A 25,810-nucleotide genomic window follows, 5' to 3' on the forward strand; every position below is an offset into this window, starting at 1 on the left:
CCGGCCCGCGGGCCTCCGGCTCCCCCTCCCGGCCGCCGCGGCCACTGCGCCCCGCGCCCCACCTCCCTGGTCACGGCCGGGCGCGCTGAGTGACCCAGGGCCCCAGGGCGGGCGCTCGGGTGGGGCTGAACTTGCCCGGCTGGCGGCCGGCCCCAGGAGCTGACTTGGTGGCCATCGAGCCGCCGCCGGGCTCCTCTCCTCCCCCCGTGATCAGCATCCACAGGAAGGGATGGCAGGTGCGGGGAGAGCGGAGGGGGCAGGAGCCGGCCGCCCACACCCGGGTGCCCTCAGTGCCCACCCCGCCATCACCCAATGAACTGCACACGGAGACAACGGACAGGCTGCGTCGTGTTACACGTGGGCCTGGGCGGGGGTGCTGCCGAGGCCTACGCCTGGGCAGGCTCTGGGGCAGACGGTGCTGAAGGGCCGGGGGCGGCCAAGCTGGTGCGCCGGATGCCCGCCTGGTACTTGCGGCGACCCAGCTCCAGGACAGTCCGCACCTCGTCCGCCACGTCCTGCCGCTCGCTCTGCTCCAGGGCCTGGACCAGGAGCCCCACGGCCCCCGGCCGCCCGGCCTGGCGCTCAGCCCAGGAGAAGAGCATGTGGCGGATCTGCCCGTCCAGGTCGTCCCTGGGGCCGGTGCGGGGATGGTGACGACGGGGCCGGCCCAGGCCCCCCCACCCTGCACTGGAGCCGGGGCCCTCCCCCGCCTTCTCTGCCCAGTCCCCCATCCCCGCTGCTAGCGGACAGGGCGGCGGGGGTGTCAGGCAGGCCCTGCGCGGCCTCGGGACGCACCGGAAGGCGTGTCGTATGCGCTGCACCTCGCTGTAGGGCGTCCCCAGGCGCAGAGCCACTGCCGGCCAGTCCAAGCCCAGGCGCCCGGCCACGCCCAGCAGGTTGCTCTGGGTCAGGAAGCCGGTCTCAGCATCGCCCAGGTTCAGCGGGGCCAGCGCGGGGCCAGCCCGGGCCCCCGGCAGTCTCTGCGGCAGGAAAGGGGGAGGTGACCACCGCCCGCCTGCCCCACGCCGCCCCGCCCCGCCCCGCCCGCCCCACGGCGCACCGGCAGCTTGATGGGCAGCGTGGCCATCCACAGTGCGTCGGCAGCCTTCCTCTGCCGGGCGGCCTCGGCCTCCTCGGGCACCTCCGCGGGCACCGCCCCCCGGTAGAAGGACACCTGGGGGGGAGGAGGGAGGCGGGAGGCTCGGCGCGCCAGGCTCAGCACGGGTGCCCGAAGCCCCGCCGTCGGCTCACCTGGCCCCGCACGGCCTGCGCCTCCCGGTCCAGGGTGGCCGTCACGTACACCTCCTTCATGTTCTTCAGGTGCGAGTAGAAGACGAAGCAGACCCTGCCCTCCACGCAGTCGGGGCGCTCTGTGGGGGCCGGGGGCTCAGCAGGTGCAGGGCCGCCCCCGGGCCCCCACCGGCCCGCACGTACCTGCGTCCACCGCGATGCCGCGCTCGAAGGCCGCAAAGAACCTCTCGCCCTCAAACATCTCCACGGTGTCCGAGGGCTCGGGGCCGCGGTACCGCTCCAGCAGCCGCTGCAGGGCGGCGTCCACCTGCGGGCGCACCGGGCTCTGGCCTCGGAAGACCCCTCTGGCCGCACCCCCGTACCTCTCCAGGAGGCCACCAGGCCCGCCCCGTGCCCCGCCGCACCTTGTGGCGGGGCAGGCACTGCAGCAGCACCTGCTCGGGGTCCCTGCGTCTCTGCAGCGCGATGAGGTTGACGCGGTGCAGCCGCAGGCGCTCCCAGGCCCTGCGTGCCAGCCCGCCCACGCAAGTCTTGGTGGTGTACCACAGCCAGTACCTGGAAGGCGGGCGTGAGGGGCACGCTGCGATGGGGGGGGGGGGCGCGCCCAAGAGGATCGGGAGCACTGACCAGGAGAAGTGCGTGACCTGGAAGCGGGCATACAGGTGGGTGAGCTCCAGCGCCACCTGCGCCGTGATGTCGTCCCAGGCGAGGGCGGGAGGGGCCCAGTGCAGCAGGCGCAGGCGGCCGCGGTCCAGACTCAGGCCTGGGATGGGGAAGCTGGTGAAAGCGCTGCCTGGCCGGGCCCCAGCCCAGGGCCTCGCGTGGGGGTCGGGGGGCAGCCTCTCACCAGTGACGCCGGGGGGCAGAGGCAGCTGCACAGTGACAGGGTGCAGGAAGCCCGGGGCCCCGCGCTGGGAGAGGCACAGCAGGGGGCTGGCGGCCGCCTCCGGCTCCTGGAGCAGGGTGCGCAGCTCCCGGGCCGCCACACGCACCACCTGTGCAAGACACCGGGCTCAGCACGCGCCAGGCCCCCCTCCCCGCCGCTCCCGGCCTACCTGCATGCGGACGTGGCATGGCTCCCGGGCGGCCCCCGGGGGGAAGGTGACCCTGACCCCGGGGTGTCCCGAGGAGTACAGCAGCGCTCCCTCTGGTGGCACCAGGCAGGCGTCGGACACCGGGCGCGAAACGACGAGGAACCAGGAGAAGTGAGGCACCCGGCAGTGAGCCCAGAGCCGCTGGGGTGTCAGAGGGAAGTGGGATCAGGGAGTGGGGGAGCAGGGTGGGGCAGAGTCGCTGGGCCCAGGCCCGAGGGGCCTCACCTGGGGCGCCTCCTCCTCCAGGTGAGTCTCTAAGTCGCTCCAGCTGTCGCCGCTCAGGGTCCTGACCACCACCTCGCGCCAGCGCCGGACCCGCGGGGGCGCGCAGAGCAGCCACAGGCCCACGTCCTGCGGGCAGGGTTGGTGAGCGCCTGCCGGCCTGCCCCAGCCCATCGCCCGCCACCCACCCCCCTGCCGTCCTGCCTGCTGGAAGGACACCCCGTGGGGCTGCAGCTCCAGGACAGCGCTGAGCAGGCAGTCGTGGGGGCCCAGGGGAACCAGGCGTGGCTCCGGCAGCCACCGGCGGTAGCAGATGGTGACAGGGGTGGCGGTCGCACCCTCTGGGAACTGCAGGCGCGCGCCACAGGACAGGGTCACGGAGCAGCCCTGGGGCGTCACGGGGAAGCTGGGGAGGAAGGGACGTCAGCGCGCAGAGCCTGGCGCTGGGGGAATGGATCCCCGCAGCCCCACCCCACCTCGGCCACCACCAGCAGCACACCTGTCAAAGTCTGAGGTCAGGAGCAGCCTGGGCATCTCGGGAGCCACAGGGGTCCCTAGGGAGGGACAGGCAGCGATCAGGATGCAGCTCACGCCTGGCGCCTGCAACCCCTGCAGCCCCTGCACTGAACGCACCTGTGGGGCTCTCGGGGAGCTTGCCAAGGGGGTTGCCCTGCAGGCGGACAAAGGGGGCATCCAGCAGCTCAGGGGGCAAGTCTTGGAGCTGATTGTCCCTCAGGTCCAGCCGGGTGAGCAGGGGGAGGCGGGCCAGGCCGGCGGGCACTGACGTCAGGAGGTTGCTGTGCAGGACCAACAGCTGCAGGGACCGGAGCTGTGCTGCGGGCAGGCGCCGCTCAGGGCTCAGGCCTGGTGGGGACCCTGGGCCGCTGGCCGAGGCCACTGTGGCACTTCCTGTTGCCACTCACCCAAGGAGGCCGGGAGGCGCTGCAGCCGGTTGGAGGCCAGATTGAGCTCAACGAGGCTGCTGAGGGCCCCAACCTCAGGGGGCAGGGTTTCCAGAAGGTTCTCAGAGAGATGGAGGTGCTGCAGGGCAGGCAGGGACCCCAGGGTGGAGGGCAGCCTCTGCAGGCTGTTGTGGGTGGCCGAGAGGAAGGTGAGGCTGCGGAGCGCCCCCAGGGCCTCAGGCAGTGAGGACAGGCGGTTATGCGAGAGCAGGAGGGCGTGCAGCCCGAGCATCTGCGGGACGCAGGCCGGCAGTGTCTCCAGGCGGTTGAAGCTCAGATCCAGGTGGGCCAAGCTGCTCAGGCCACTCAGGCTGGCGGGCAGCGTGGCCAGGGAGCCACGGAGGCAGGCGCCCTGTGCGTCCCGGTGGTGCCCGCCTACGGGAGGAAGGCGGCTTGTCCCAGGAGCCAGCCCGGACCCGGGCAGGAGCTGCGGGAGGCAGGCCCCGCCACCCTCTGTGGTCGCGCGGGGCTGGCCAGCCAGCCACCAGCAGATGAGAGTGGCAAGGACATGCTAGCTGACCGCTGCCCCTAGGAACCTGCCCTCAGAAAAGCAACCACCCAGGGTCTGCTGCGAGGCCCCAGCCCGCAGCCCACGCCCAGGAGCAGGGCCCACCAGCCTGGCGGGGAGTGGGCTGCGGTGGCCGGTGGGGAGCAGGGAGGGCAGGCTGGGGCCTGGTGGGGCTCACCTTTGAGGACCAGGGAGCGCAGGTGAGGCAGGCTCCGGGGCACCTGGGCCAGCGCAGCCCCCAGAAGCTGAGGGTCCTCGTGGCCACTGAGCCGCAGAAACTCTACCTCCAGCAGCTGAAGGGGCTGCTGGGCGCAGAGACGCAACAGCCGCTGGCAGCCCCCTGGGTGCAGGTCCAGGCTCAGCCGGTTGCCGGCCAGGAGAAGGGGCGCCCCGGGCCCGGCTGCCACAGCCACGGTCGCAGCATCTCCGGCAGCATCTCCCGCAGCATCTCCCGCAGCGTCCCCAGCCTCCGCCGCCGGCCCCTCCGCCGCCACAGACATCGCCCACCGGCCGTCCTCGGGGACCAGGCATGCTCCAGCCTGCCGGGCAGGCCTGCTCGGGCAGGCCCGGGCAGGGTGGGGCTGCCTCAGAGCCGAGCCGGGAGAAGGGGGTGGGCCCTCCTGGCGGCCGGGGAAGGGGTGCTGAGAGGGGGCGCCCTCGAGCCACAGAGCTGGGCATGTAGGCTGGGCAGGCTGAGGCCGAAGCGGGGGCACCTCTGGGACCCCCGGGGCTGGGAGGGCGGCCGGGGCCTGGGGAACCTGCTGTGGGGAGCGGGGCCTCCCCTCATTCTGGCCTTTCCGAGAAGGGTCGGCGGGCGCTGCGGGGTCACCCGACCTGCCCCCCACCCCGGGAGGCCCGCGCGGGCCTGGGGCCTGGCCCACCCGCTCACGGGTCCCCGCGGCTCTCACCTACCACTTGGGGGCGGCGACCCGGCGCGGACAGGGCGACTGTGCCCGCGGGGGTCGGAGAACTGAACGTGGGGGCACCTGGGGCTGCGCCACGGGCCGGCCTCGGGGTCCGGGGCGCGGGGCGCGGCGCCGGACCCTGCGCGAGGGAGCGCGGCCGCCCCACCGGCGCCTCCCGCCGCCCCGCGCCGGGTTCCCGCCCGCGCGCTTCAGGGCGGGACGGCTGCGGACCCCGCCCCCGGCCGCCCCGGCGCGCCGCCCACCCGCGGCCGGCCGGGCTGGCGCGACCTTGGGCAGCGCGGGGGCTTCCACGCCGCGCAGCCGCGGCCCCACGGCAGCCCCCGCGGCCCGGCGCCGGCCACCGCCCCCGAGGCCCTGGGGACCGCGCCCCCGCGGCCTGGCCGCCCGAGCCGGCCGGGGCGGGCCGGGGCCGGGGCGCGGGGCCCCGCCGGCGCGTGCTCGCTCTTGCCGGGGCTCGAGCGGGCCGAGGCGCGCGGGCCGCTGCTCGGGGACGTGTGCACCGCCGCGCAGGGCCGGGCGCCGGGCCGGGGCCGGGGGGGCGCACTCCCGGGGCCGCGGGAGCGGGGCGGGCGGCCCACCGGGGCCGCGGCCGAGGGGCAGCGGAGGCAGGGGGTCTGCGCGCCCGGGGGTCACTCCCTGGCCGGGGGGGTCAGGCCGCGGCGGGGGCCCCGGAGCGCGAGACCCAGCCCTGCGCCCCGAGGCCCTGAGCGCAGCAGGTCGTCGCCCGGGCCGGCGGCGCCCCCCGCGCCCCAAGTCCCGCCCCCCGGCCCCCCAAAGCTGCCAGGGGGTGTCGTTCAGCCTTGAAGGGACAGAAAAGCAGAGCTGCTGCCGCGCGTGGGGCCCGAGGGCGCCGCGCTGGGCGAGGCGCGACGGCAGGACGCGCGCCGGGGCAGCGCAGCCCGCGGGCGGCGGGAGGCCGGGCCCCGCCACCGGGGAACCACTTGACAGCCGAAGCGCGGCGGGCCGGAAGCCGCGACGGACCACGCAGGCTGCGCCAGGGCCCACGTGCACACGCCCGCGCCAGCCAGCGCCGCGCCGCGCTTCCGGCAGCCGTGCATCATGGTAGTTGTAGTTCGCTCCCGCTAGGGGCTGCGTCCGGGGCGTGGCGGGCGCGCTGCATGTCGGGAGCCGTAGGCGTCCCGTGGAATGCTGTGGGCTTTGGAAGGAGAAACGCGCCACCGCTCGCGTATCGCTGCGCCCCGCAGTGCGGGGACTCCCGGGGCACCGGCCTCACACTGTCCTAGAAGCTGCTCCGAACTGCTCTTCCTTTTTGCTGGCGTCACTGCGGGACGAGCGGGTGATGGCCGCCCCGGCGCCCTCATTGGCTGAGCGCGCGCTACGTCACTCGGAGGTGCCCGCGCGGCAAGCGGCCCGGAGGCTTCTGGGTAGCGGATTACCCCCGCCCCCCGCGCCGGCGCCTTCCTTTCCGTCGCTGACGCCGCCGAGGTCGCACGCGCCAGGCCGCTCCGCCACCGCCGAGTGAGTGGGGCGCGGGCCGGGGCCGGGGCCGGGGTCGGGGTCGGGGCCGGGGCGGGCGGAGCGGGGCGGAGCGGGGGCGGGCCTCGGCGGGGGCGCGCGGGCGGGCGGCCTGTGCGGGGTCCCGGCTCACGCCGCCGCCCTGCGCCCGCGCCAGGATGCGCTACGTCGCCTCCTACCTGTTGGCCGCCCTCGGGGGCAACGCGTCCCCCAGCGCCAAGGATATCAAGAAGATCCTGGACAGCGTGGGCATCGAGGCGGACGACGATCGGCTCAACAAGGTGGGCGGCCCACGTGCGCTGGGGGGGCCCCGCGTTGCTTCCGGCGCCCCTCGGGGTCCGCCGGGGCCCGGGAGGTCGAGCCGGACGCGCGGTGTCCGGCCGCGGGAGCCCTGGGCCTTGGCCGTCCCCGCGGGCGCCCACGTGTACCGCGTGGCGCGGCCCGGGCCTCGGGGTGCGCCGCGGGAGGGGCGGCTGGGCCCGGGGTGCGGCGTGGGGCTCTGTTAACCGGGGGGTGTTTGGTGCACCAGGTCATCAGTGAGCTGAACGGGAAAAATATCGAGGACGTCATTGCCCAAGGTGAGATTTGGCGGGGGTGGGGGGCGGCGGGCGGCGGGCGGGTCCCGGGGTCCATCCTAATTCCTGTTGGCCAGCCTGTGGCCTCCAGGTTTCGCTTGTGGACCAGAGCACCCTGGGAGCCTCCCCGTAGGAGCAGGCAGCGCCTCATTGGGCTCTTGCCAGGGGCGCTTCTGGACACTGGAGTGGGGGTACTCTTGCTCGCCCAGCCTGGCTGGCTGCCTGTGGTTTCTGAGCCAGGCCTTTGCAAAGGGGTCTCACCACCACGTGTTTCAGGCTTGGAAGTCTCAGGACCTGGCCCCATTGCTTGGCAGGTGGCCCGCAGGTGGCCCCATGGACACCTGTGAAAGTGGAGCGGGTCAGCGTGCGAGGGGTACCGTTGGCACAGCATCCCTGTGCCCGCACTCCACTGCTGGGTTTCCCCCTAGGCGGGAGTCAGGTCTGGGAGGAATTTCGGGAGTCAGTGTCCCCATGGGACTGGCGGAGGCGGGAGGATAGTGGGGGGCCGCTACATCGGGCAGGGGCCGCTCACCACTTAGTCTCCTAGGCATCGGCAAGCTGGCCAGCGTGCCAGCTGGAGGGGCTGTGGCCGTCTCTGCCGCCCAGGGATCTGCGGCGCCTGCTGCTGGTGCTGCTCCCGCTGCAGGTACGGGATGCTCAGGTGTCAAGGGTTGGGCTGGGGGCCTGGCTGTGCTGCTGCCCACACCCCCCTTAAACACACCTCTTTTCTCAGCAGAGGAAAAGAAAGACGAGAAGAAAGAGGAGTCGGAGGAGTCAGATGACGACATGGGCTTCGGCTTGTTTGATTAGCGCCGTCTGCGGGGATCCGCGTTGTCTTCTCTTCCTTGTTACATAAAACCTTTTTCCACACTTGTTGAGTGTGCTGTGAGCACTTTGTTCACTGTCGCCTCTGCAGGGAGGGACACCCCTTCCCCTCGGGCATCCGCCTGAACCTGGAGTGCTGGTGGAGTGCCTGGGGCGACGGGTGATTGGTTTCACCGCGGAGTGGGAGGATGCTCTGGGTGGCTTTGGTGTGGGCAAGCCGGGAGTAGGAGGGGACACAAGTACCCACCGAGGTGCAAGTGAACTGTCAGGGGAGTGGTTGGCCGTGGGGGCCCCTCACTGCTTTAGGGAGCAGCGGCTACCCAGGGTGGTTCTTGAGACCTGCATCCCAGAGCTGTCTGGGTAGGCCCTTCGCTTTGCTGGGCGGGTGTGGTTGGCAGTTGAGGTACGGAGTTGGCCGGCACGTTGGCCAGGCGCTGGCTCACACTGGGCTGTAGGGCAGAGGCCCTCCCACTGCCCACTCTGGCCTAGTTACTGGCAGTCTGCAGGGCCTTGGGGCCTCTGCCTGCCCAGTTGGGTTGGCCCGGGGACACCGCTCCCCCTCCAGATGCCAGGTGGACAACTGCTCAAGTGCCTGTGGTTGCAATTCGGCCACCGTGGGCTCCTGTGGGCAGGGAGGCCGGAGACTGCTCTGGACTCCCAGAGGGGTGGGGAAGGGAGGTCCCTGGGCTGGTGGGCCTGGCACTGCTGTGAGGGAGGGGCAGCGTGTAGGTCTTCAGCCAAGCCACGGGTTATAATGTAATCTCGGCTGGCAGCCGCTAACGCCAGGCTTCTTGTCCTCCCCAGCCTGGGTTTCCAGACAGCCCTGCTCCTCCAGAGCTCAGGGCCCGGGAGGGAGGGCTGTGTACCCAAAACGCTCCATTCCTGGTGTGGAAATGAGAGCAGAGGTCTCCGTGTATCCAGGCGGCATGTGCCCAAGGCCCCCTGGGGCAGCCCTGCTGTGCTCTCCCAGGGAACAGCCATGTGAAGCTCTATGGGTCTGCCCCACCTACAAGGGGCCACACTCTCAGCCCCCAGCACCATCCCAGGGATTCAGTCATCTGGTTGGGGCTGCAACCTCCACACCCCCAACCCTGCCTCTCACTGTGCCACCCCAAGTGGGGATAGGGTCCTTTGTGCAGGCAGAAAGATGAGTCTACGTGAACTTCGGTCAGACCGGGGTTTTACCGCCCTCCTCGCCATGCCTGGTCTCTCTGGCTTTTCTGGGTGACCACCCACATACCACCAGCACCCCAACTCCATCTCACACCAACAAGGCTCCCCTTTGGCCAGGCCAGGGCCTCAGGTGCGGGGTTCCTGCCCCATGGAGCCCCCTGAGGGTCATCCTCACTGCCCAGCGCTGGCACAGTCGATGCCCGGCCCAGGCTGGGCGCACAGGCAGACTGCTGGGCAGCCTGACCCCAGACGCTCACCAGTCCCAGTGCCATGGTCCCCAGCTGGGCCCAGAGTGGTGGGTGTGCACCTGCCCACAGACCCCAGGCAGACCTGTTCTGTTTGGGAGGTGGGGTGCAGCAGGGCCTGCTCCAGACCCAAGCAGGGCTAGGCGGGTTGACACACAGTCCAGGAGAAGTACACAGAAAGGGGCCTCCCCAGTGGCGCAGCGGTTGAACGCTGGGGTTGCGAAGCTGCCCGCGGCCTCTGCGGCGCCGGTTCGATCCCCGGCTGCTCCCCGGCCACCGGGCAGGGGTCCCGCATGGCGCGCAGACCTCTCCTGCCGCCCGCTGCTCCCCTCAGCAGTGTCCTTCGGTCCTTCTGCCTGCTCTGCTCCCCGCTCTGGCCCTGGTGAATTCTCTCACCCTCCCGCGCTTCTGACTGTACCCACTGCTTGTATAAACAAAACAAACAAACAAATAAAACATGCCTCTATTAAAAAAAAGAAGAAGAAAGACGCGGGAAGGGGCCGGGAGGGTGACATCACCGGCTTCCACCCGCGTGGGCTGCCGGCGTGGGCGTGGCAGGCTCCAGTTTTACCCGGGTAGACCCTCTGCCCAAGGAGCGGCGGCGCCAGGTGAAGCCCGCAGGCCAGTGCCCAGTGCCCAGGGGCTTGTGGCAGGCAGCGGGGCTGGGCAGCAGCCCAGGGGCGGCTGCGGGAGGGGTGCGTGCGTGTGTCCGGGTGGCCCACTGACCTGGATGTTCAGGGGCATCTGTGGGTGACGCCGCGGTGGGGGTGGGCGGCCCTGCCCCCGCGGGGTCATCCACAGATGCCCGTGAACACCGCCTGGCACTTGTTCCCCTGCGCCGGCTCCTGGGCCCGGAGGGGAGCGGGCGGGGCGGGGCCGCGGGCGGGCGGGGGCGGGGCCGCGGGCGGGCGGGGCGGGGCCTGGGGCGGGCGGGGCGGGGCCTCGGGGCGCGCCCGGGGGCGCGGCCGTTCCCCGCGCGCCGCGATTGGGCCGCGCGCGCCGGCCCCGCCCCGCCGCCGGGCCCCGCCCCCCGCTAAAAGCGCCGCCCGCGCCGCCGCCCGCAGCGTCTCCGCCGTCGCCGGCGGGGCCCGAGCTCTGCGCCAGCGCCGCCCGGCCCGGCCCGCCCGGCCCGCCGGCCCGCCCGGCCCGCCGCGAGCCCGCGCCGCGATGTTCCGGCGGGAGGCGACCTGGAACATCTCGTTCGCCGGCTGCGGCTTCCTGGGCGTCTACCACGTCGGCGTGGCGTCCTGCCTGCGCGAGCACGCGCCCTTCCTGGTGGCCAACGCCGCGCACGTCTACGGCGCGTCCGCGGGCGCGCTCACGGCCACCGCGCTGGTCACCGGCGCCTGCCTGGGTGAGCGCCGCGGGCGGGCGGGCGGGGCCCCCGGGCCCGAGGGCGGCGGGCGGCGGGCGGCGGCGGCGCGGCGCGTCCCCGGGGCACAGCGGGCCGGGCGGCCGCAGGGCCGGGGCGGGGCTCGCGGCTCCCCTGCCCGGCCGCGGCCGGCGCCAGCGGTCACCGCGTCCCGGCGGGGCCGTCCCGCCGCCCTCGGCCCGGCGGCCGCGTCCCCGAGGCGGGGGGGGCGCCGGCAGGCTCTCCGCGCCCCGGCCGCCGCCGGCGCCCCCGGCGGGGCAGGTGCCCTGGGCCCGCCCGCCCGCCCGCCCGCCCGGGTCCGGGCGGCCGCTGGCATTTCCCGCGGGGCGGCCGGCGTGTTTACGGCACCCGGACTGGCGTTCTGGGAGCGCTGCCAGGCCCCAGGCGAGCAGGGCAGCCGGCGACGGAGGTCACCAGCTCTGCATGCCCCCTCCCGGCAGTCTGTCCAGGGCCCACCCCTGCCCCTTCCGGCGGCCTGGGCCCTGGGGGCAGGAAGGAGCACAGCTCTCCATTTGGGGGTTTAACTCTGTGGCCCTGCCCCAACCCCTTGGCCCGCAGACCAGCCCCTCCAGTCCCCCAGGCTGGGCTCAGGATCCAACTACATACCTCGTGCCCAGTTGACCCCACAGCACTGCCCCCGCCCCCCGCCCAAGAGGCCTCGGTCCTGCCAGTGGTCTTGGACTGCCGAGGCCCCCGAGGTGTGGCAGGTGCTGAGCGTCCTGACCCCACCCCACCCTGGGCATGGTCTTCAGCGTCTGCCAGGACCCTGGGCTCCCTGGCCACTCCTGGGCTGGCTCCCACTCTGGCTCTGTCCCAGGCCAGTGCCTGGGTGGGGGGGTGGAGGGGGGCGGTGGCCCACTGTTCCTAGCCTCAGGCCACAGACTCCTGCACCCGGGGCTGGCCAAGTGGGTGAAGGCTGAGGCTGGTCAGAGTTGAGCCTCTGCCTCACTGCCACCCCCACCAGGCAGTTGTGAAACACCAGGCAGAGGCAGGTCCCAACCCAGCTGGCCAGGCCCAGCCATCTGCCCTCCCAGGGGTGCCCTGCCTCTCTCTCTGGGGCAGCTGCCAGAAGTCCCCATCAGGCCAGGTCCCAGAGTGGACTCTGGGAGTCCTCCAGGGAAGGGGAGGGCGCCAGGCATCACAGTGCCAAGGGGCCCTGGGCGTGGAGTCCTGGGGCTGCCAGGCCTAGGAGAGCCAGCTCCTGACCCTTGACCCTGCCCAGGTGAGGCCGGTGCCAACATCATTGAGGTGTCCAAGGAGGCACGGAAGCGGTTCCTGGGCCCGCTGCACCCCTCCTTCAACCTGGTGAAGACCGTCCGCAGCTGCCTGCTGAAGACGCTGCCCGCCGACAGCCACGAGCGTGCCAACGGGCGCCTAGGCATCTCCCTGACCCGCGTCTCAGACGGCGAGAACGTCATCATATCTCACTTCAGCTCCAAGGATGAGCTCATCCAGGTGGGCTCCGGGGCCCGCTGGGGTGCAGAGTGGCCCCAGGACCAGGCTCACCTCCTTCTCCGCCCCTGCCCGCAGGCCAACATCTGCAGCACTTTCATCCCCGTGTACTGTGGCCTCATCCCCCCCACCCTTCACGGGGTGGTGAGTACCCAGGCCGCTGGGTGGCGCGTGCAGGGCATGGGGTGGGGGAGGAAGGCCCGCCGTGCCCTACCCTTCCACGTTGCCCCACTTCCCCTGGAGTTACCCAAGAGGCGGCCAGTGCTGGGAGTGGCGGGCGGGAGGCCGCGGCCAGCCCGGGGCCCTGACCTGCCTGGTGTCCCTGCCCAGCGCTATGTGGACGGCGGCATCTCAGACAACCTGCCCCTCTACGAGCTCAGGAACACCATCACCGTGTCCCCCTTCTCCGGGGAGAGCGACATCTGCCCGCAGGACAGCTCCACCAACATCCACGAGCTCCGCGTGACCAACACCAGCATCCAGTTCAACTTGCGCAACCTCTACCGCCTCTCCAAGGCGCTGTTCCCGCCCGAGCCCATGGTGAGGCCCCGCGAGGCCCGCCCTGCCCAGGGGGAGCGGCCGGGGGGCGCCGTGGGAGGGCTGTGGCCTGCGCGGTGGGCGGCCTGCCGGGGCTGTCCGCTCTGGACTGCACCCCGGACCCCAGCCGGCTTGGCAGCCGCGGGCTGCTGAAGGTGGAGGGGCCGGGGCACCCCTCCCACTGCCCACGCACCCCCCTGCCCAGGTGCTTCGAGAGATGTGCAAGCAGGGCTACCGCGACGGCCTGCGCTTCCTGCGGCGGAACGGTTCGTGGGCGCCCCGCGGGGGGACGGTGGGCTCTGCTGCCCCCTGCCGGCCGCCGCCGCCCTGACGGCTGTCCGTCCCCCAGGCCTCCTGAACCGGCCCAACCCCCTGCTGGCGCTGCCCCCCGCGCGCCCCCTGGCGGCCGAGGACGAGGAGGCGGAGGAGCCCCTGCCGCCCGCCGGGGAGGACCACATCCTGGAGCACCTGCCGGCGCGGCTCAACGAGGGTGCGCCGGGGGAGGGAGGGCGGCGGGGGACTCTGGGGAGCACACCCCCGACGGCGGCCGCTGGAGAGCTGGGGGGCGGGGTCCCCTTCCCGCTGGCGGCGACCTCCCTCCTGCACCCCTTCCCCCGCAGCCCTGCTAGAAGCCTGCGTGGAGCCCAAGGATCTGCTGACCACGCTCTCCAACATGCTGCCCGTGCGCCTGGCCACGGCCATGATGGTGCCCTACACGCTGCCGCTGGAGAGCGCTGTGTCCTTCACCATCCGGTGCGCGGCGTGGGGCGGGCGGGTGGGGCACGAAGGCCCGGGGTCCTCCTTGAGTGGCGGTCACCCCAGAAACAGGCGGCTGATGGCGGGGACGGCCCAGAGGCTGAGTAGGGGCTCCCAGGCGGGGGCACAGGCGGCTGAGGCTGCCCTGCCTGCGCCCCCCCAGCTTGCTGGAGTGGCTGCCTGACGTCCCCGAGGACATCCGGTGGATGAAGGAGCAGACCGGCAGCATCTGCCAGTACCTGGTGATGCGCGCCAAGAGGAAGCTGGGCAGCCACCTGCCCTCCAGGTGAGCACGCCGCCCCCCTCCCCGCCGCGCCCCGCAGAGCCTCCGGGGCGCCCGCTGAAGCGCGCCCTCCCTCCCGCCCAGGCTGTCGGAGCAGGTGGAGCTGCGTCGCACCCAGTCGCTGCCCTCAGTGCCGCTGTCCTGCGCCGCCTGCAGCGAGGCGCTGCCCGGCTGGATGCGCAACAGCCTCCTGCTCGGGGACGCGCTGGCCAAGTGGGAGGAGTGCCAGCGCCAGCTGCTGCTCGGCCTCTTCTGCACCAACGTGGCCTTCCCGCCCGACGCCCTGCGCGTGCGCGTGCCCCCCGGCCCTGCGGCCCCCGCAGCCCCGCCGCCCCCGCAGCACCCCCCGGGCCTGCCCCCTTGCTGAGCACCCGGCCGGCCCCCGGGGCCTGGTGCCGAGGGCCGGGCCCCCAGCTAACCTGCCCCGTGAGGCGGGCCCGGGGCCGGCCCAGACCCCCATCCCGGTCTGCCCATGCCGGGCGCTGGGAGGGGAGGGGGTGTGCCCGCCGCTCACCTGCTGCTCGGGGAGGGAGGGAGGGAGGGAGGCGGCGCGCCCCTCCCGCCTCGCCTGTGCCTGCGCTGCTCCTCGCTGGGCGCCCGCAGTGTTATTGCCCCTGGACGGGCGCCTGCCCAGCGCGGCGACTTCATGTTTTGCTGAAGGATTATTTATTTTTGCCAAAGCAGATTTAATAAACGCACAGCTCAGCCCCTGCCTCCTCCCCGTGTCTGACTCTACAGCTGCAGGGCGCCTTCCTGGAGCCGGGCTTGGGGCCGCCCACCTGGCCACCGGCCTCTCCCGAGGGCCCGTGCCCTCGCCCTCTGCCAGCCGCCGGCCCTGGGCGCAGCACCCCAAGAGCCAGCGAGAGCTCCCGGACCAAGATCCTTGCTAAATAAAAACAAAGGCGTGTTTACAAAAGGTGGCACCTGCACACCACGCTCCATGGTGACAGCGGGCGTGGGGCTGGTTTCAGGGTGACAGTTGTGGAGGGTGAGGTCCGGAGCCGTGGCCTGAGGGTGCGGGTGCTGCCCCACCTTGGTGTTTGGCCGGGCACTGCCCCAGCTGGCTGGTCCTCTCCCACCTCCTCCTGGCGAGCTGCCTGCACCTCCTCTCTCTGTGCCTGGGCACCGCCCACCCAGGGAGGGAGGAGGTCTGCCACATCCCCGGGGTCAGATCTGGCCTGAAGGGAGCTGGGCCTTGTCTTGGAGGAGGCACCCTCTGTCCTGGGCAGCCTGGGGAATACCAACAACCCTTGCTGGTGACAGAGGGGCCACGGGGTCAGGCGCGCACGTGGCTGCTCTTCTAGAATGCGTCGCACCCAGGTTCAGCGCCACCTGCCCCTCCTGGCAAGGGGAAGGGCGTGGGGTGCAGCCCCCAGCCAACAATAACGGCAGGTAGTGGGACCCGAGGACCGGGAGAGCCGGCTGGGCAGGTCCCCGCGCTGGTGCCAGGGGCCGCCCCCTCTGGTCTCAAGGTCCCGGCCTCTAGGCCCAGCCCCCAGCCTGCTCTAGCTCCACCAGGTCCCAGGCTCCGGCGCAGGCCTCCGCCCGGCTGCTCCTCCAGGTGGGTTCTGGGGAGGGCCCAGGCCGCGCTGCCCGCGCCAGAGAAGATCATGGGACCCCGAAGGTCACCCCCAGTGCCTCCTCCCAGCCCTCCCCACAGGAGCCCCAGCTGGGCTGTGCCCCAGCAGGAGGGTTGGGGCACCCGAGGGCGCACACCATCCATCTTCTCTGTCGCGCGTGTTTTTTCTTTAAAAACGGGAAAAGCGAACTGGGGCGGCGCAGGGAGGCGAGCCAGGCCCCCCGCGGCAGCTCCCGCCCGGGAGCGGCCCCTCCCGCCTTTTCCTGCGCTCTCGGGGCGCCGGCCGAGCGCCGGGGTCGGGGCGCGCGGGGCGTGGTGCGCGCCGGGCCGCCCCCGAGGCGGGGACGCGGCGGGGCGGGCGGCGGCCGCGGGGTCGCGGAGCCGGGCCTGGGGCCGGTGGCGTTTCCGGCAGGAGCGGGCGGCGGGCGGCGGGCGCGGGGCAGGTGCGGCGGCGCCGCGGGCAGGTAGGAGCCGCGCGCCGCGCTCGCCGGCCCGGGCGCTGGCGGCCAGGGTCGCGGCCACGCCGGGCTCGCCGCGGGGCGGGCGGACGGGGCGGCCCTCCCGGCTCGGCTCCGGCGCCTCTTCCGGCTGGAAGGACCTCTGGCCCCGGGCGGGGCTCTGCTCCTGGGGCGCTGCCCGCGCCGCCGCAGGCCTGCCCCGCGGGACTGCGCCCCCCGGGAAGCGGCGCGGGGAGAACCGGCGGGCGCCGCAGGGCAGGACCCGCTCGCGAGGGCGGCGCGGGACGACAGGGTCTCGGATCGGCGGGGGTGGCCGAGTGTCCGGCCGCGGGGCTGCTGGGCCAGCCCGGGGTTCCCGATAAGGCCATGCGGGGCCCGGGCGCCCCCCGCCGCGCACCTGCAGGGGCCTGGGGCTGCGTGGGAAGAGCTGCCCACCGGGCCCGCCGGCCACCGGCCAGGAGGGGCAGAGCCCGGGCTCCGGCTGCACTTGGCTGTGCCTGGCGGAGGCCGGGGGAGTCCGCCTGGGACCCAACTGCAGGACGCGTGCCCGCGGTGCCCGCAGCTGCCCCGACGGCCCAGCCCCGGCTCCCCGGCACTGGCTCGCTCCCGGCCACCAGCCCAGCCCACACCGCCCACGGGACACCCCGGCCTGTCTCGCGGCCTCCCCTGGCACCCCGTCTGGCGGCTCCCCTCCCGCCCGGGGGAGGGCCCCGCATCCGCAGCCTCCTCGCCCCTCCCCACCTTCCCTTCTCCTTGGCTTCGCAGCGCCGGACGGCGGGGCCCCTCCCGCATGGCCAGCCCCGGGAGGCCGGGGGCCGCGGGGGCCCAGGAGGACGGGGAGGACGTGGGGGGCTCCGGGCGCAGCGGGGCCTCGGTGCTGGAGCGGGCGCAGGAGCTGTTCCTGCTGTGCGACAAGGAGGCCAAGGGCTTCCTCACCCGGCTGGACCTGCAGGTGAGCCCCGCTCCCTCCCCTGCCGCGGCCCGGCCGCCCCCCCCCAGCCCCAGCCCTGAGCTCGCTGTGCTTGTGCGGCCAGGGCCTCCAGAGCGACCTGCCCCTCACGCCGGAGCAGCTGGGGGCCGTGTTCGAGAGCCTGGACCAGGCCGGCGCCGGCTTCCTCACCGCGCGGGAGTTCCGCCTCGGCCTGGGTGAGCCCCGGCCCGCCCGCGTGGGCCTCGGCCTCCCGCCCCTGGAGCCAGGGCGTGCGCGCAGGCAGAGCAGGCCCGCGGGGAGCCCCCGGCCCCGCCAGGTGGCCGCGCCAGGCCTGCCTGCGTCGGGCCCGGAGCCCGCCTCCCGCGGCCGGCCTGGAGCTGGACCCGTGCAGGAAAAACAGGAAACCGGCTCGGACAAAGGGCAGGAGGGGCCGCGCCGGGCGCTGACCCACGCGCTCTCTCCTCCCGCGCCCAGGGAGGTGCGTGGGAGCGGAGCCGGCCCCGGGCCCGCCACCCGCCTGGGCGCCAGAGGAAACCTTTGAGTCGGGCTGGCCGGCGCCGGGCCCCGGGGGCGCCCCGGAGGAGGACGACGAGGAGGAGGCGCGGCCGCGCGCGGCGCTGGAGCAGCTGGGGGTGGCGCGCGCGCTGGCGGAGTGAGTCCTGCCCCGGCTGGCGCGGCCCGACCTCCCCGGCGCCGGCCGAGATTTCCCGCAGAATTTGCATCGCGGCCGCGGGGCCGGGCACGCGCTCCCGCCCACGGGGGCGCGACACCCTCTGCGGCACGCACCCCGCCGCGGGGGCGCCCTCGGGGCTGCTGTGGGCGGCGCGTCCAGGCCGGCGGGGGGGGGGGTGGCCCTCCCGGGGGGCGGGGAGCCGCACCCCCTCGGCTCCGCGGCTGCAGCCCTGCCCACCTCCTCAGACAGCGGGCGGTGCGGACGCTCTGGACCCGGCTGCAGCGCGAGCGGCCCGAGATGCTGGGCTCCTTCGAGGACGTCCTGATGCGCGCGTCCGCCTGCCTGGAGGAGGCGGCTCGAGAGCGGGACCGCCTGGAGCAGGCGCTGCGGCGGTGAGGCCGGGGCGGCGGTGGAGCTGGGGGGCCGGGGCGCCGCGGGGGGCTCTGACCGGCCTCTGCCCCTCTGCGAAGGCGGGAGAGCGAGCACGAGAGGGAGGTGCGGAGTCTGTGCGAGGAGATGGAGCAGCAGCTTCGCGACCAGCGCCAGCGCCTGCAGACTCAGGTGGGCGCCCCGCCCCGCCCCGCCATCTCCGATGCGGGCCGCCCAGGGCGAGGCGTCTCAGGTGCCCGCCCTGCACCCCAGGACCTCCCGCGGGAGGAGCAGAGGGGCCTGCTGGAGCTGGAGCTGCACCAGCGGGAGCAGGAGCTGGAAGGTGCGGGCGCGCGGCAGCGGGAGGTAAGCGGCGCCCGACAGCAGAGAGGGGCAGGCCGGCGTCGCCCCCACGGTCACCCAGCGCTGGGCAGAACCTTGCGGTCCCCTGGGCCTCCCTGTTTGAAGTCCAGATGTTGTTGGGAGTCCGGAGCAAACGCAGCCTCCCGGGGAAGTGGGGGGCCCTCTCGAGCCTCGACCTCCCCACCTCTCCAGCTGGAGCGGCAGCTGCAGGCCCAGGCCACCGAGCAGCTGGAGGCGCAGGCGCAGAACGCCCAGCTGTGGCTGGCCAACGAGGCGCTGCGCACGCAGCTGGAGGGGGCGCAGGAGCAGCTCCGCCAACTGGAGGGCGACGCGCAGGGCCGCCGGGAGCAGGCCCAGAGGTGCGGGGCGGCCGGGCAGGCCTGGAAGGCGGAGGGTAGGGTGTGCCGCCGGCTGGGGTCGCTGGGTGTTCAGGCTGGGGCGCTGCCATCCGGATCTGCACACCAGTGCCGCCCCCTAGGTCTGTGGGCCGCAGGGTCCTCCAGAGGGTCGGGGTGCTTCTGCAGAGCCCCCCGCACCCTCCCCCTGCCCGCAGAGACGTGGTCGCTGTCTCCAGGAACATGCAGAAAGAGAAGCTCAGCCTCCTGCGGCAACTGGAGCTACTCAGGTGAGGCCCTGCTCCCCACGTCAAGGAAGTCCTTCCTCGTGTCTGCCCGCCACCCTTCATGCTGCGGCTCGGCCGACGCCTGTCTTCTGGTCTGAGTGAACCCAGGGCCCGCGTGCCTCACCCAAGGACGCTGCCCCTGGGGGTCCTGAGAGCCCTCTCCCTTCCCCAGGGAGCTGAACACGCGGCTGCGAGACGAGAGGGACACCTGTGAGGCCAGGTGGTCAGGCAGCGGCCACAGGAAGGCTCTGACCACAGCACCACTGCCAGGGCCCCCCCGCTGCTGCTGCTGCTGCTGCTGCTGCAACTGGGCTTGCCCCCCAAGACGGGGCTCTGGCCACTTTCCCAGCGCCCACTGACCAGCTCCACGGGACACACTGGAGAAGCTGCTCCGTGAAGGCAGCTCCTCACTGGCCTGCGGGGCCTCTGCTCAGGAGGCTCCCATCCTGCAGCCACAAAGGAACTGAGTGGGGGGTCAGGGGCACATGCACCCCACCAGCACCCCACACGTCCCCATCCCATCAAACCCACACCATCCAGCAGGAAACGCCCTCCAAATAAAGCCCCCCAGATGCCCTGCACCCTCCTCACCCCTGTGTGTGCCACGGCATTTGTGTGTCACTTGGCAAGGTGTCCATGGCGCGTGTGTGGCACCGGCCATATCCCTGTGGTGGGCTGCGCACTCCCGCCATGCCCCAGTCCTCAGGCACTCTAGGGACGAGGGGAACGAGGCCCACGGCCTCACCAGTGGACACGCTGGCCAAGCCCTCACAAGCCAGTCCTCGCGGGCCAGCTCTGCCAGGCAGGACCTCAGTGGGGCCTCCTGGGGCCGCCTCCCAAGCCTCGGTAGCTGCCAGGCCCAAATCCTGAGCAGGGAACGCGGAGTGGGCTCCGGAATGTCCGTGGGGACCGGAGCGTGCGACCGGGTGGACCTGGCAGCAGGGCCCCTGGCGTCCTCACTCCCCCTCTGCCCCACGGGGCCCAGATGCTGCCCTTCCTGCCGGGCTCCCCAGGCTCTATGCCCTCCAGACTGGAGCACCTCTTCAAGGACAGGGCACCCGCTTCCGCAAAGCACCCAGGGCGGCCTCTCCCCCGCCGCTGACCACACTGCCAAGCCTGCTGCCCCCAGGCATCCGTCGGGGCCTCCCGGTGGCCCTACATGTGGGGGAGATTAAGGCCCATGAGCCCGCGCAGCAGGACTGGATCTCCGACAGGGTTCGGGCCTCTCTGGGGTCTCCCCAGCACCCCAGTCCAGTTCCTGAGGGGATGGGTCCCGGCTGGGCTGGGCGCCCCGGGCGGCGGCGGCTCTCCTGGCCGCTGCAGTCTCTGGTCGCCCCCAGCGCCGCTGCCATCCCGCCGGCGCGTCCCGGGCGGGCACCTGCCCAGGCCTGGCCTGCCCTCGCGGGGCCGGGCGGGGCCCGGGGCGGGGCGGGGCCCGGGGGCGCCGGGGGGCGAGGCGCCGGGCCGGGGGGCGGGGCGCCGGGCCGGGGCGGGGCCCTGGGGCGCCGGGGAGGGGCGGGGCGCCAGGCGCGCCCGCAGGCCCCCGCCGCGCACTGCCCGCCCCCGCAGCCGCGGCCGCCCGAGCTCCGAGTCCGACCCGACGCGTGGCCGGTGAGTGCGCGCCTGGCCGCGCCCCGAGCGCGCGGGCCCCGGGGCGCGGCCGGTCCCTCGCCGGCGCTGGGGGGGCGCGGGCGGCCGCGGGGCGGGGGCGCGGGGCGGGGGCGCGGGCCGCCCGGGCCCGCTCATTGTCCCGCCGCCGGCCCCGCCCTGCGCCCGCCCTGCGCCGGGGCTCGTGGGCGGGCCGGGCGGGGGGCGGCGGCGCTGGCCCCGCGCGCGCCGGCCCGGCCCCCCTCCCCCCCGGCCGGCGGAGCGGGGTCCGGGTGCCCCCGGGGGCGCGCGGCTGGGGTGGGGCAGCGCAGGCCGGGCCGCGGCAGCTATTTCGGGCGCCCTGTCCGGTCACATCCGCCGGGCACTCCCGGGAAGGGGGCCGGGCCAGGGCGGCCGCGGGCCGCTCCCCTGTCCAGGACCGGCCTCCAGCGGCCGGGACCGCAGCCTGGCCCGGCGGGGCGGGGCGGGGCGGGCCCTGGGAGGGCAGGCTGGGCCCGGGACGGAGGGCTCGGAAATGTCCCCCGTCCTGCCCCACCCTGGTGCGGGCCAGTATACCCGGCCAGGCCTGCTCTGCAGTGGACCCTGCCTGCCGAGGAGGGGTGCGTGGCCGCAAGGAGGGGTGGCAGGGCCCCGGGCAGACGTGCGGCCGCGCCTGCTCCTGGCGGCGCCTCGGGGCAGAGCTTCCGACTCCCGCCCTACGCAGGCGCAGGTCCTGCCAGCCAGGGGAGGGCGCGGGGAGGCCCAGCCCAGCCCCGCCCCGCAGGCGCTGGTGTCCAGCCGCCCGGGCTGGCGGGTGTCCCTGGGGGCCTGCAGCTGCCCGGTTGGGGGCAAGAGCCCACGAGGGGGGCGGTGGGGTGGCCTCCCCCCACGCAGGAGGGTCCCCCTGGGATGAGTCCAGGGGCCGCCTAAGGCCACCCAGCGACGGCCCCTCCAGAGCGGCCGGGGAAAATCGTGGGGGGGGGTGGGGCCACATGAGCTCACCCGAGGTGCCTGCTGGTGCTCCCCCCCCACCTCGGCTGCCAGGGCGGGTGAGTCAGCTGGTGAGGACTTGGGGTCCAGGAAGCCGGCCTCTGCCCATCCGGCGCTGCCCTTATCCTGGCTCTGCCACAAGCTTGTGCCCTGGCTGTGGCCTTGGGCAGCCCCACCACCCCGCAGAGCCCCGCCTCCAGGGACACACCCATGCCTGCCCCCAGGCGCCGGCCTGGACGTGGGTCCCTGCCTGTCCCCACTGGCATCTGCAGTGAGCGGCCTGCCCCTGACAGCCGGCCACCCCCAGGATGGGCGAGTTCAGTGAGAAGAATGGGACCTGCGGCACCGTCTGCCTCAAGTACCTGCTCTTCACCTTCAACTGCTGCTTCTGGGTGAGCCGCAGGAGGGTGGGGCGGCCCCCCCAGCCCTGGGCCAGGGGTGGTGACTGATGTGTACCCACAGCTGGCCGGCCTGGCCGTCATGGCAGTGGGCATCTGGACGCTGGCCCTGAAGAGCGACTACATCAGCCTGCTGGCCTCGGGCACCTACCTGGCCACGGCCTACCTGCTGGTGGTGGCGGGCATTGTCGTCATGGTGACCGGGGTCCTGGGCTGCTGCGCCACCTTCAAGGAGCGGCGGAACCTGCTGCGGCTGGTCAGTGGGGCGTGGCCCCTTGGGGCAGGGGGACCTGGGTGGGGGCGCCCCACCAGGCTGCCGGGGCTAAGGCCCTGAGGGGGCAACAAGGGAGTGACCGCACCTCCCAGCTGGGCCAGCCACTGGCGGGGGCAGCTGCTGAGGGCCCGTGGAGGGCCGTGCCTGGACACTGGGAGTCTTTGCCAGGTGGGGTGTCTACCCCCGCCTCACTGGGTCCCCCCCCCAGTACTTCATCCTGCTGCTGCTCATCTTCCTGCTGGAGATCATTGCTGGCGTCCTGGCCTATGTGTACTACCAGCAGGTGAGTGCCGGTGTGGGGAGGGGGTGCCAATGCAGGCTGTGTCTCCCGGGGCTCCGTGGGCCGTGCCGTGGCTCCTCCCTGCCCAAGCCCCCTGCCCCAGGCTGGCATCCGACCCTCCTTCTTCCCGCCCCGCGAGCCCCCCACTCCCCGCCCCGCAAGGAGGGTCTGAGCCTCTGCATCCCCCAGCTGAATGCTGAGCTCAAGGACAACCTGAAGGACACCATGACCAAGCGCTACCACCTGCGGGGCCACGAGGGTGTGACCAGCGCTGTGGACAAGCTGCAACAGGAGGTAGGGCCGTGTGGGCCAGACGGGGCTGGGGTCCCCAGTGCTGCAGGGCGCTCAGCTGGCTGTGCTTCCTGTAGTTCCGCTGCTGCGGCAGCAACAACTCCCAGGACTGGCGGGAGAGCGAGTGGGTCCGCTCGGGCGAAGCCGGCGGCCGGGTGGTCCCTGACAGCTGCTGCAAGACGGTGGTGCCGCACTGTGGGCAGCGGGACCACGCCTCCAACATCTACAAGGTGGAGGTAGGTAGGCTGGGTGGGGGTGGGGGGAGCAGCCAGGCCCCCGGCCACCACCGGCTCAATCCCCGTGCCTCCCATCAGGGCGGCTGCATCACCAAGCTGGAGACATTCATCCAGGAGCACCTGAGGATCATCGGGGCCGTGGGCCTGGGCATCGCCTGTGTGCAGGTGGGGGTGGCGCTTGGCATTGCCTGCGTGTTAGGGGGTTGGGGTGGGCCATGGGCGCACCCCCTCATGCCCCGGCCTGCACGCAGGTCTTCGGCATGATCTTCACCTGCTGCCTGTACAAGAGCCTGAAGCTTGAACACTACTGAACTCCGCCCCCTGCTGCCACCGGCCCTGCGCGCCCCTCCTGCCTGAGGAGCCCCAGCCTGTGCCTGCCCCCCACTGTGTGCTGTGTGCCACCACCCCATCTGGGGCCCCACCCCAGGGGAGCGTCAAGTGCCTTCTACTGAGTACCCAGGCTGCAGCCTGGGCCCACCCCAGCTGCCCCTCCAGCAGGGAGAGTTCTGATGCCCCCCCCCCTGCTGTATCTTGAAGACACGGGAACTTGGGTGACTTCTACGTGGCAGTGGGGGGGCCTGGGGAGTTCAGGGGTGCTGGGCAGCAGCAAGGAGTCATGGTCCTGCCCAACCCTTCCCTCCTCCAGCTGCTGGCTGCAGGCGGGCTGGGGTTTTGTCCAGTGCTGTCTCACCCGTGCCCACAAGGCCCCGCCCTGCTCAATAAACACTCGTGAACAGCCGCAGACTCGCCCCATCAGCCACTGGGCCTGGGTCTTCCGTCCGGGTGGGGGACAGGCCCACCCACCAGTGCCTGAGGTGTGGGCAGGGCGGCCAGGCTGTGAGCTCAGGGCCCACGGGCTCAAGGGAGAGGAGGGAGGCCAGTGGGAGGGTCAGCCGAGCAAGGCCTTGAGGCAGAAAGAACCTTGAGTGTGCTGAGTGGAGAGGGGTGGCCAGGGTCCCTGGGGAAGGGAGTCAGCCCTCTGGAGTGAGGGGTGAGGCAGGGTGGGTGCTGTTGATGAGGTGCCCGTGACTGTGGAGTCTGGGCTGGCTGTACAGGTGGGTGCGCCTGCCCACTCAGAATGGGCAGAACCAGGAAGGTTCTGGCTGTGGGGGGTGGGGAACACCCTAAGAATGCCATTCAGGGCCCTGGAAACCTGGTTCTTTGCATCCTGCCAGAGGACCTGCGCCGGCTGCAGAAGGGCTCCACCAGGGTGGGGGGAGGGTACCACAGCCCTGCTGGGGCCCTGACCCAGGTGCCCTTGGCTTGGAGAGCAGGGCCCACGGGAAATTCCCTCCAGGCGGTCGCGGAGGCCCCGCGCAAGCAGGCAAGTCAGGCTCTTGTGGGTGTGCCAGGCCTTTACTGGAAGGTTCCCTCCTCAGTGGGAGGTCGTGCCCACGGGGCTGCAGGAGGCCCCATGGCTCAGACACCGGGTCCGCGGGATGGGCTCTGGGCTGGACAGGGAGGGCGGTCAGCGATCACTTCTCCAGGGGTGCATAGTTGAGCAGCTTCTCAATCAGGTCCACGTGGGCCAGCAGCATGCGGCGGCAGCAGTAACGCTTCAGGCCCAGGGCGTCCAGGGCGTCCCTGCAGGCCAGGAGAGAGCAGTGGTCACCAGGGCACTCGCAGGCTCCAGCCCCACTCCCCCTGCTGCCGGCTCCCCGCAAGGAGTGGACCGACACCCCCACCTCCCGGCTCAGGACTGGGCGGGGCCCCGGGGTGGGGCCGGGGCGCGCACATGTGGCCACGCTGAGCCAGAATCCCGGGGCCCGGCCGCGGGCCTCCCCTCCACTCCCCCGCCCCGGCTACTCCGCCGGCAGCCCAGCGCCCTCCGCCCGAGCCCGCCTGGGTCCGCAGAGCGCGGGGGCCCCGCAGCCCCCGGGCCGCGCAGGCGGCGAGCGGCTCTGCCCGGGGAGAAGCGCCGTCCCGAGGGCGCCGCCCCCACCCGCCGAGGGCGCGCGCGGCGGCCGCGCAGGCCCCGGCAGACCCGCGCCGCGCGCCGCTAGAGGAGGGGGGGCCGGGCCCGCCGCGGACCCCGGGGCGGCCCCGGTCCAGGCCCGGCCGCCGCCGCCCGCGGAGCCGGCCGCTCGGGCGCAGCGCTCGGGGCGCCGCGGGGCCCGCGGCTCACCCCTCGGTGTACTCGGCCTGCAGCAGCCCCAGGTAGGCCTCCCACTTGTTGCCGACGATCTTGCCGCAGGTGAAGCAGCGCACGGGGATGATCATGGCGGCGCCGCGACCGCCCGCCCCGTCCGCGTCCCCGTCCCCGTCCCGCCGCTCGGCTCCGCGCGCCGCCCCGCCCGCCCCGCCCCGCCCCGGGCGCGCCCACGCCGCGGGGGTCGCGGCGCCCGCCCGCCCCGCCCCGCCCGCCCCCAAACCCCCGCCCCCGCCCGCCCCCAGCCCCCGCCCCCGCCGCCGCGGGCCCCTCCGAGCGCAGCGGGCCCCGGGGCGCGGCGGGAGTCGGAGGCGCCCCCCGCCCCCGCTTGGTACAGTCCGCGCTACGGCGTCCGCGCGGGGCCACGGGGCTCGGCGGCGGCGCTTCGCGTTTCTCGTGCCCGCCCGGCTGACAGCCGCGGGGCCCGGAGCCGCGTCGCCCCGGGGCGGTGTGGCCGGGCGCGTCCGCCGCCGCCCTCCTGCCCCGCCGGGAAGGGGTCGGCCGGCCTGGGCCCCCGCGGGCCCCCGCGCGCTCGCCCGCGCCGCAACCCGACGGGCCCGGCCGCTCCCCGGCGCCGCCCCTCCCCGGGGGCCCGAGTGGGGCGAGGATCGCGGCCCGGCCCGGCCCGGCCCGGCTGTGCTGGGGCCCGCGATCGCGCCTCCTAGGCGGGCGGGCGCGGAGGCCGGAGCCAGTCGGGGCGCCGGGACTGGTGTCCTCTGAGCCGCCGGCCCCCCCAGGCTGCCCCGGACGAGAGGGGGCGTCGCGGGAGCCGGCAGGGCCTGGGACGGCACGGGTGGAGGCGCGGGCTGCACCTCTGCCCAGCTGCAGGCCGAGCCGGCGGTTGAGCTGCGGTGACCCGCAGGGAGGATGGGCCCGACTCCGGCGGGGACGGGGAGCCGGGCTGGGGCGGCTGGGGGCGGCAGGAAGCAGGGAAGGCTCCCTGGAGGAGGCGC

The 25,810-nt window shown here is 73.8% G+C and overlaps 6 protein-coding genes and 1 non-coding gene across 10 annotated transcripts; 5 read left to right on the forward strand and 2 right to left on the reverse strand.

Annotated features, from left to right (window-relative positions):
• Nucleotides 1–137: 137 nt before the first annotated feature.
• Nucleotides 138–5,035, reverse strand: PIDD1 (p53-induced death domain protein 1). Of its 2 annotated transcripts, none has more exons than XM_037517331.2 (16): nt 4,950–5,035; nt 4,216–4,589; nt 3,491–3,904; nt 3,201–3,401; nt 3,067–3,121; nt 2,772–2,973; nt 2,571–2,696; nt 2,307–2,486; nt 2,099–2,246; nt 1,879–2,014; nt 1,656–1,806; nt 1,435–1,558; nt 1,252–1,370; nt 1,061–1,174; nt 796–980; nt 138–630 (listed from the first exon to the last, which is right to left on the reverse strand). In XM_037517331.2, the coding sequence occupies exons 2-16, from the start codon at nt 4,535–4,537 to the stop codon at nt 387–389; spliced, it is 2,721 nt and encodes a 906-aa protein (XP_037373228.1). In that variant the 5' UTR covers nt 4,538–4,589; nt 4,950–5,035; the 3' UTR covers nt 138–386. The 2 variants fall into 2 exon arrangements, with proteins under 2 accessions (XP_037373228.1, XP_037373227.1); XM_037517330.1 differs by having other exon boundaries at nt 4,946–4,960.
• Nucleotides 5,036–6,382: 1,347 nt separating this feature from the next.
• RPLP2 (ribosomal protein lateral stalk subunit P2) lies at nt 6,383–7,907 on the forward strand. Of its 2 annotated transcripts, none has more exons than XM_037517350.2 (5): nt 6,383–6,442; nt 6,597–6,720; nt 6,969–7,017; nt 7,562–7,660; nt 7,748–7,907. In XM_037517350.2, exons 2-5 carry the CDS (start codon nt 6,598–6,600, stop codon nt 7,822–7,824), a joined length of 348 nt encoding a protein of 115 aa, XP_037373247.1. In that variant the 5' UTR covers nt 6,383–6,442; nt 6,597; the 3' UTR covers nt 7,825–7,907. The 2 variants fall into 2 exon arrangements, with proteins under 2 accessions (XP_037373247.1, XP_037373248.1); XM_037517351.2 differs by having other exon boundaries at nt 7,751–7,907.
• On the forward strand, nt 7,065–7,197 carry LOC119250620 (small nucleolar RNA SNORA52). Its single transcript, XR_005126358.1, has one exon. It is a non-coding gene; the product is annotated as a small nucleolar RNA SNORA52 (small nucleolar RNA).
• Nucleotides 7,908–10,418: 2,511 nt separating the features above from the next.
• On the forward strand, nt 10,419–14,024 carry PNPLA2 (patatin like phospholipase domain containing 2). The gene is made up of 9 exons (XM_037517334.1): nt 10,419–10,611; nt 11,852–12,084; nt 12,160–12,225; nt 12,412–12,621; nt 12,824–12,884; nt 12,968–13,108; nt 13,239–13,371; nt 13,538–13,660; nt 13,742–14,024. The coding sequence occupies exons 1-9, from the start codon at nt 10,425–10,427 to the stop codon at nt 14,022–14,024; spliced, it is 1,437 nt and encodes a 478-aa protein (XP_037373231.1). The 5' UTR covers nt 10,419–10,424.
• Nucleotides 14,025–16,484: 2,460 nt separating this feature from the next.
• CRACR2B (calcium release activated channel regulator 2B) lies at nt 16,485–19,305 on the forward strand. The gene is made up of 9 exons (XM_037517341.1): nt 16,485–16,646; nt 16,729–16,840; nt 17,100–17,277; nt 17,544–17,690; nt 17,769–17,859; nt 17,941–18,033; nt 18,223–18,389; nt 18,584–18,655; nt 18,825–19,305. The coding sequence occupies exons 1-9, from the start codon at nt 16,485–16,487 to the stop codon at nt 19,009–19,011; spliced, it is 1,209 nt and encodes a 402-aa protein (XP_037373238.1). The 3' UTR covers nt 19,012–19,305.
• Nucleotides 19,306–20,213: 908 nt separating this feature from the next.
• On the forward strand, nt 20,214–23,482 carry CD151 (CD151 molecule (Raph blood group)). Of its 2 annotated transcripts, none has more exons than XM_037517344.2 (8): nt 20,214–20,263; nt 21,454–21,621; nt 21,692–21,883; nt 22,110–22,184; nt 22,371–22,475; nt 22,550–22,708; nt 22,787–22,873; nt 22,960–23,482. In XM_037517344.2, the coding sequence occupies exons 2-8, from the start codon at nt 21,538–21,540 to the stop codon at nt 23,017–23,019; spliced, it is 762 nt and encodes a 253-aa protein (XP_037373241.1). In that variant the 5' UTR covers nt 20,214–20,263; nt 21,454–21,537; the 3' UTR covers nt 23,020–23,482. The 2 variants fall into 2 exon arrangements, with proteins under 2 accessions (XP_037373241.1, XP_037373242.1); XM_037517345.2 differs by having other exon boundaries at nt 20,218–20,263; nt 21,537–21,621.
• A 541-nt stretch (nt 23,483–24,023) lies between these two features.
• POLR2L (RNA polymerase II, I and III subunit L) lies at nt 24,024–24,962 on the reverse strand. Its single transcript, XM_037517353.2, has 2 exons — nt 24,834–24,962; nt 24,024–24,292 (listed from the first exon to the last, which is right to left on the reverse strand). The coding sequence occupies exons 1-2, from the start codon at nt 24,926–24,928 to the stop codon at nt 24,184–24,186; spliced, it is 204 nt and encodes a 67-aa protein (XP_037373250.1). The 5' UTR covers nt 24,929–24,962; the 3' UTR covers nt 24,024–24,183.
• Nucleotides 24,963–25,810: the final 848 nt, after the last annotated feature.

This window comes from Talpa occidentalis, unplaced genomic scaffold (genome assembly GCF_014898055.3).
Source record: "Talpa occidentalis isolate TD23 unplaced genomic scaffold, MPIMG_talOcc4v2.1 talOcc4.17, whole genome shotgun sequence".
NCBI classification, from domain to species: domain Eukaryota; kingdom Metazoa; phylum Chordata; class Mammalia; order Eulipotyphla; family Talpidae; genus Talpa; species Talpa occidentalis.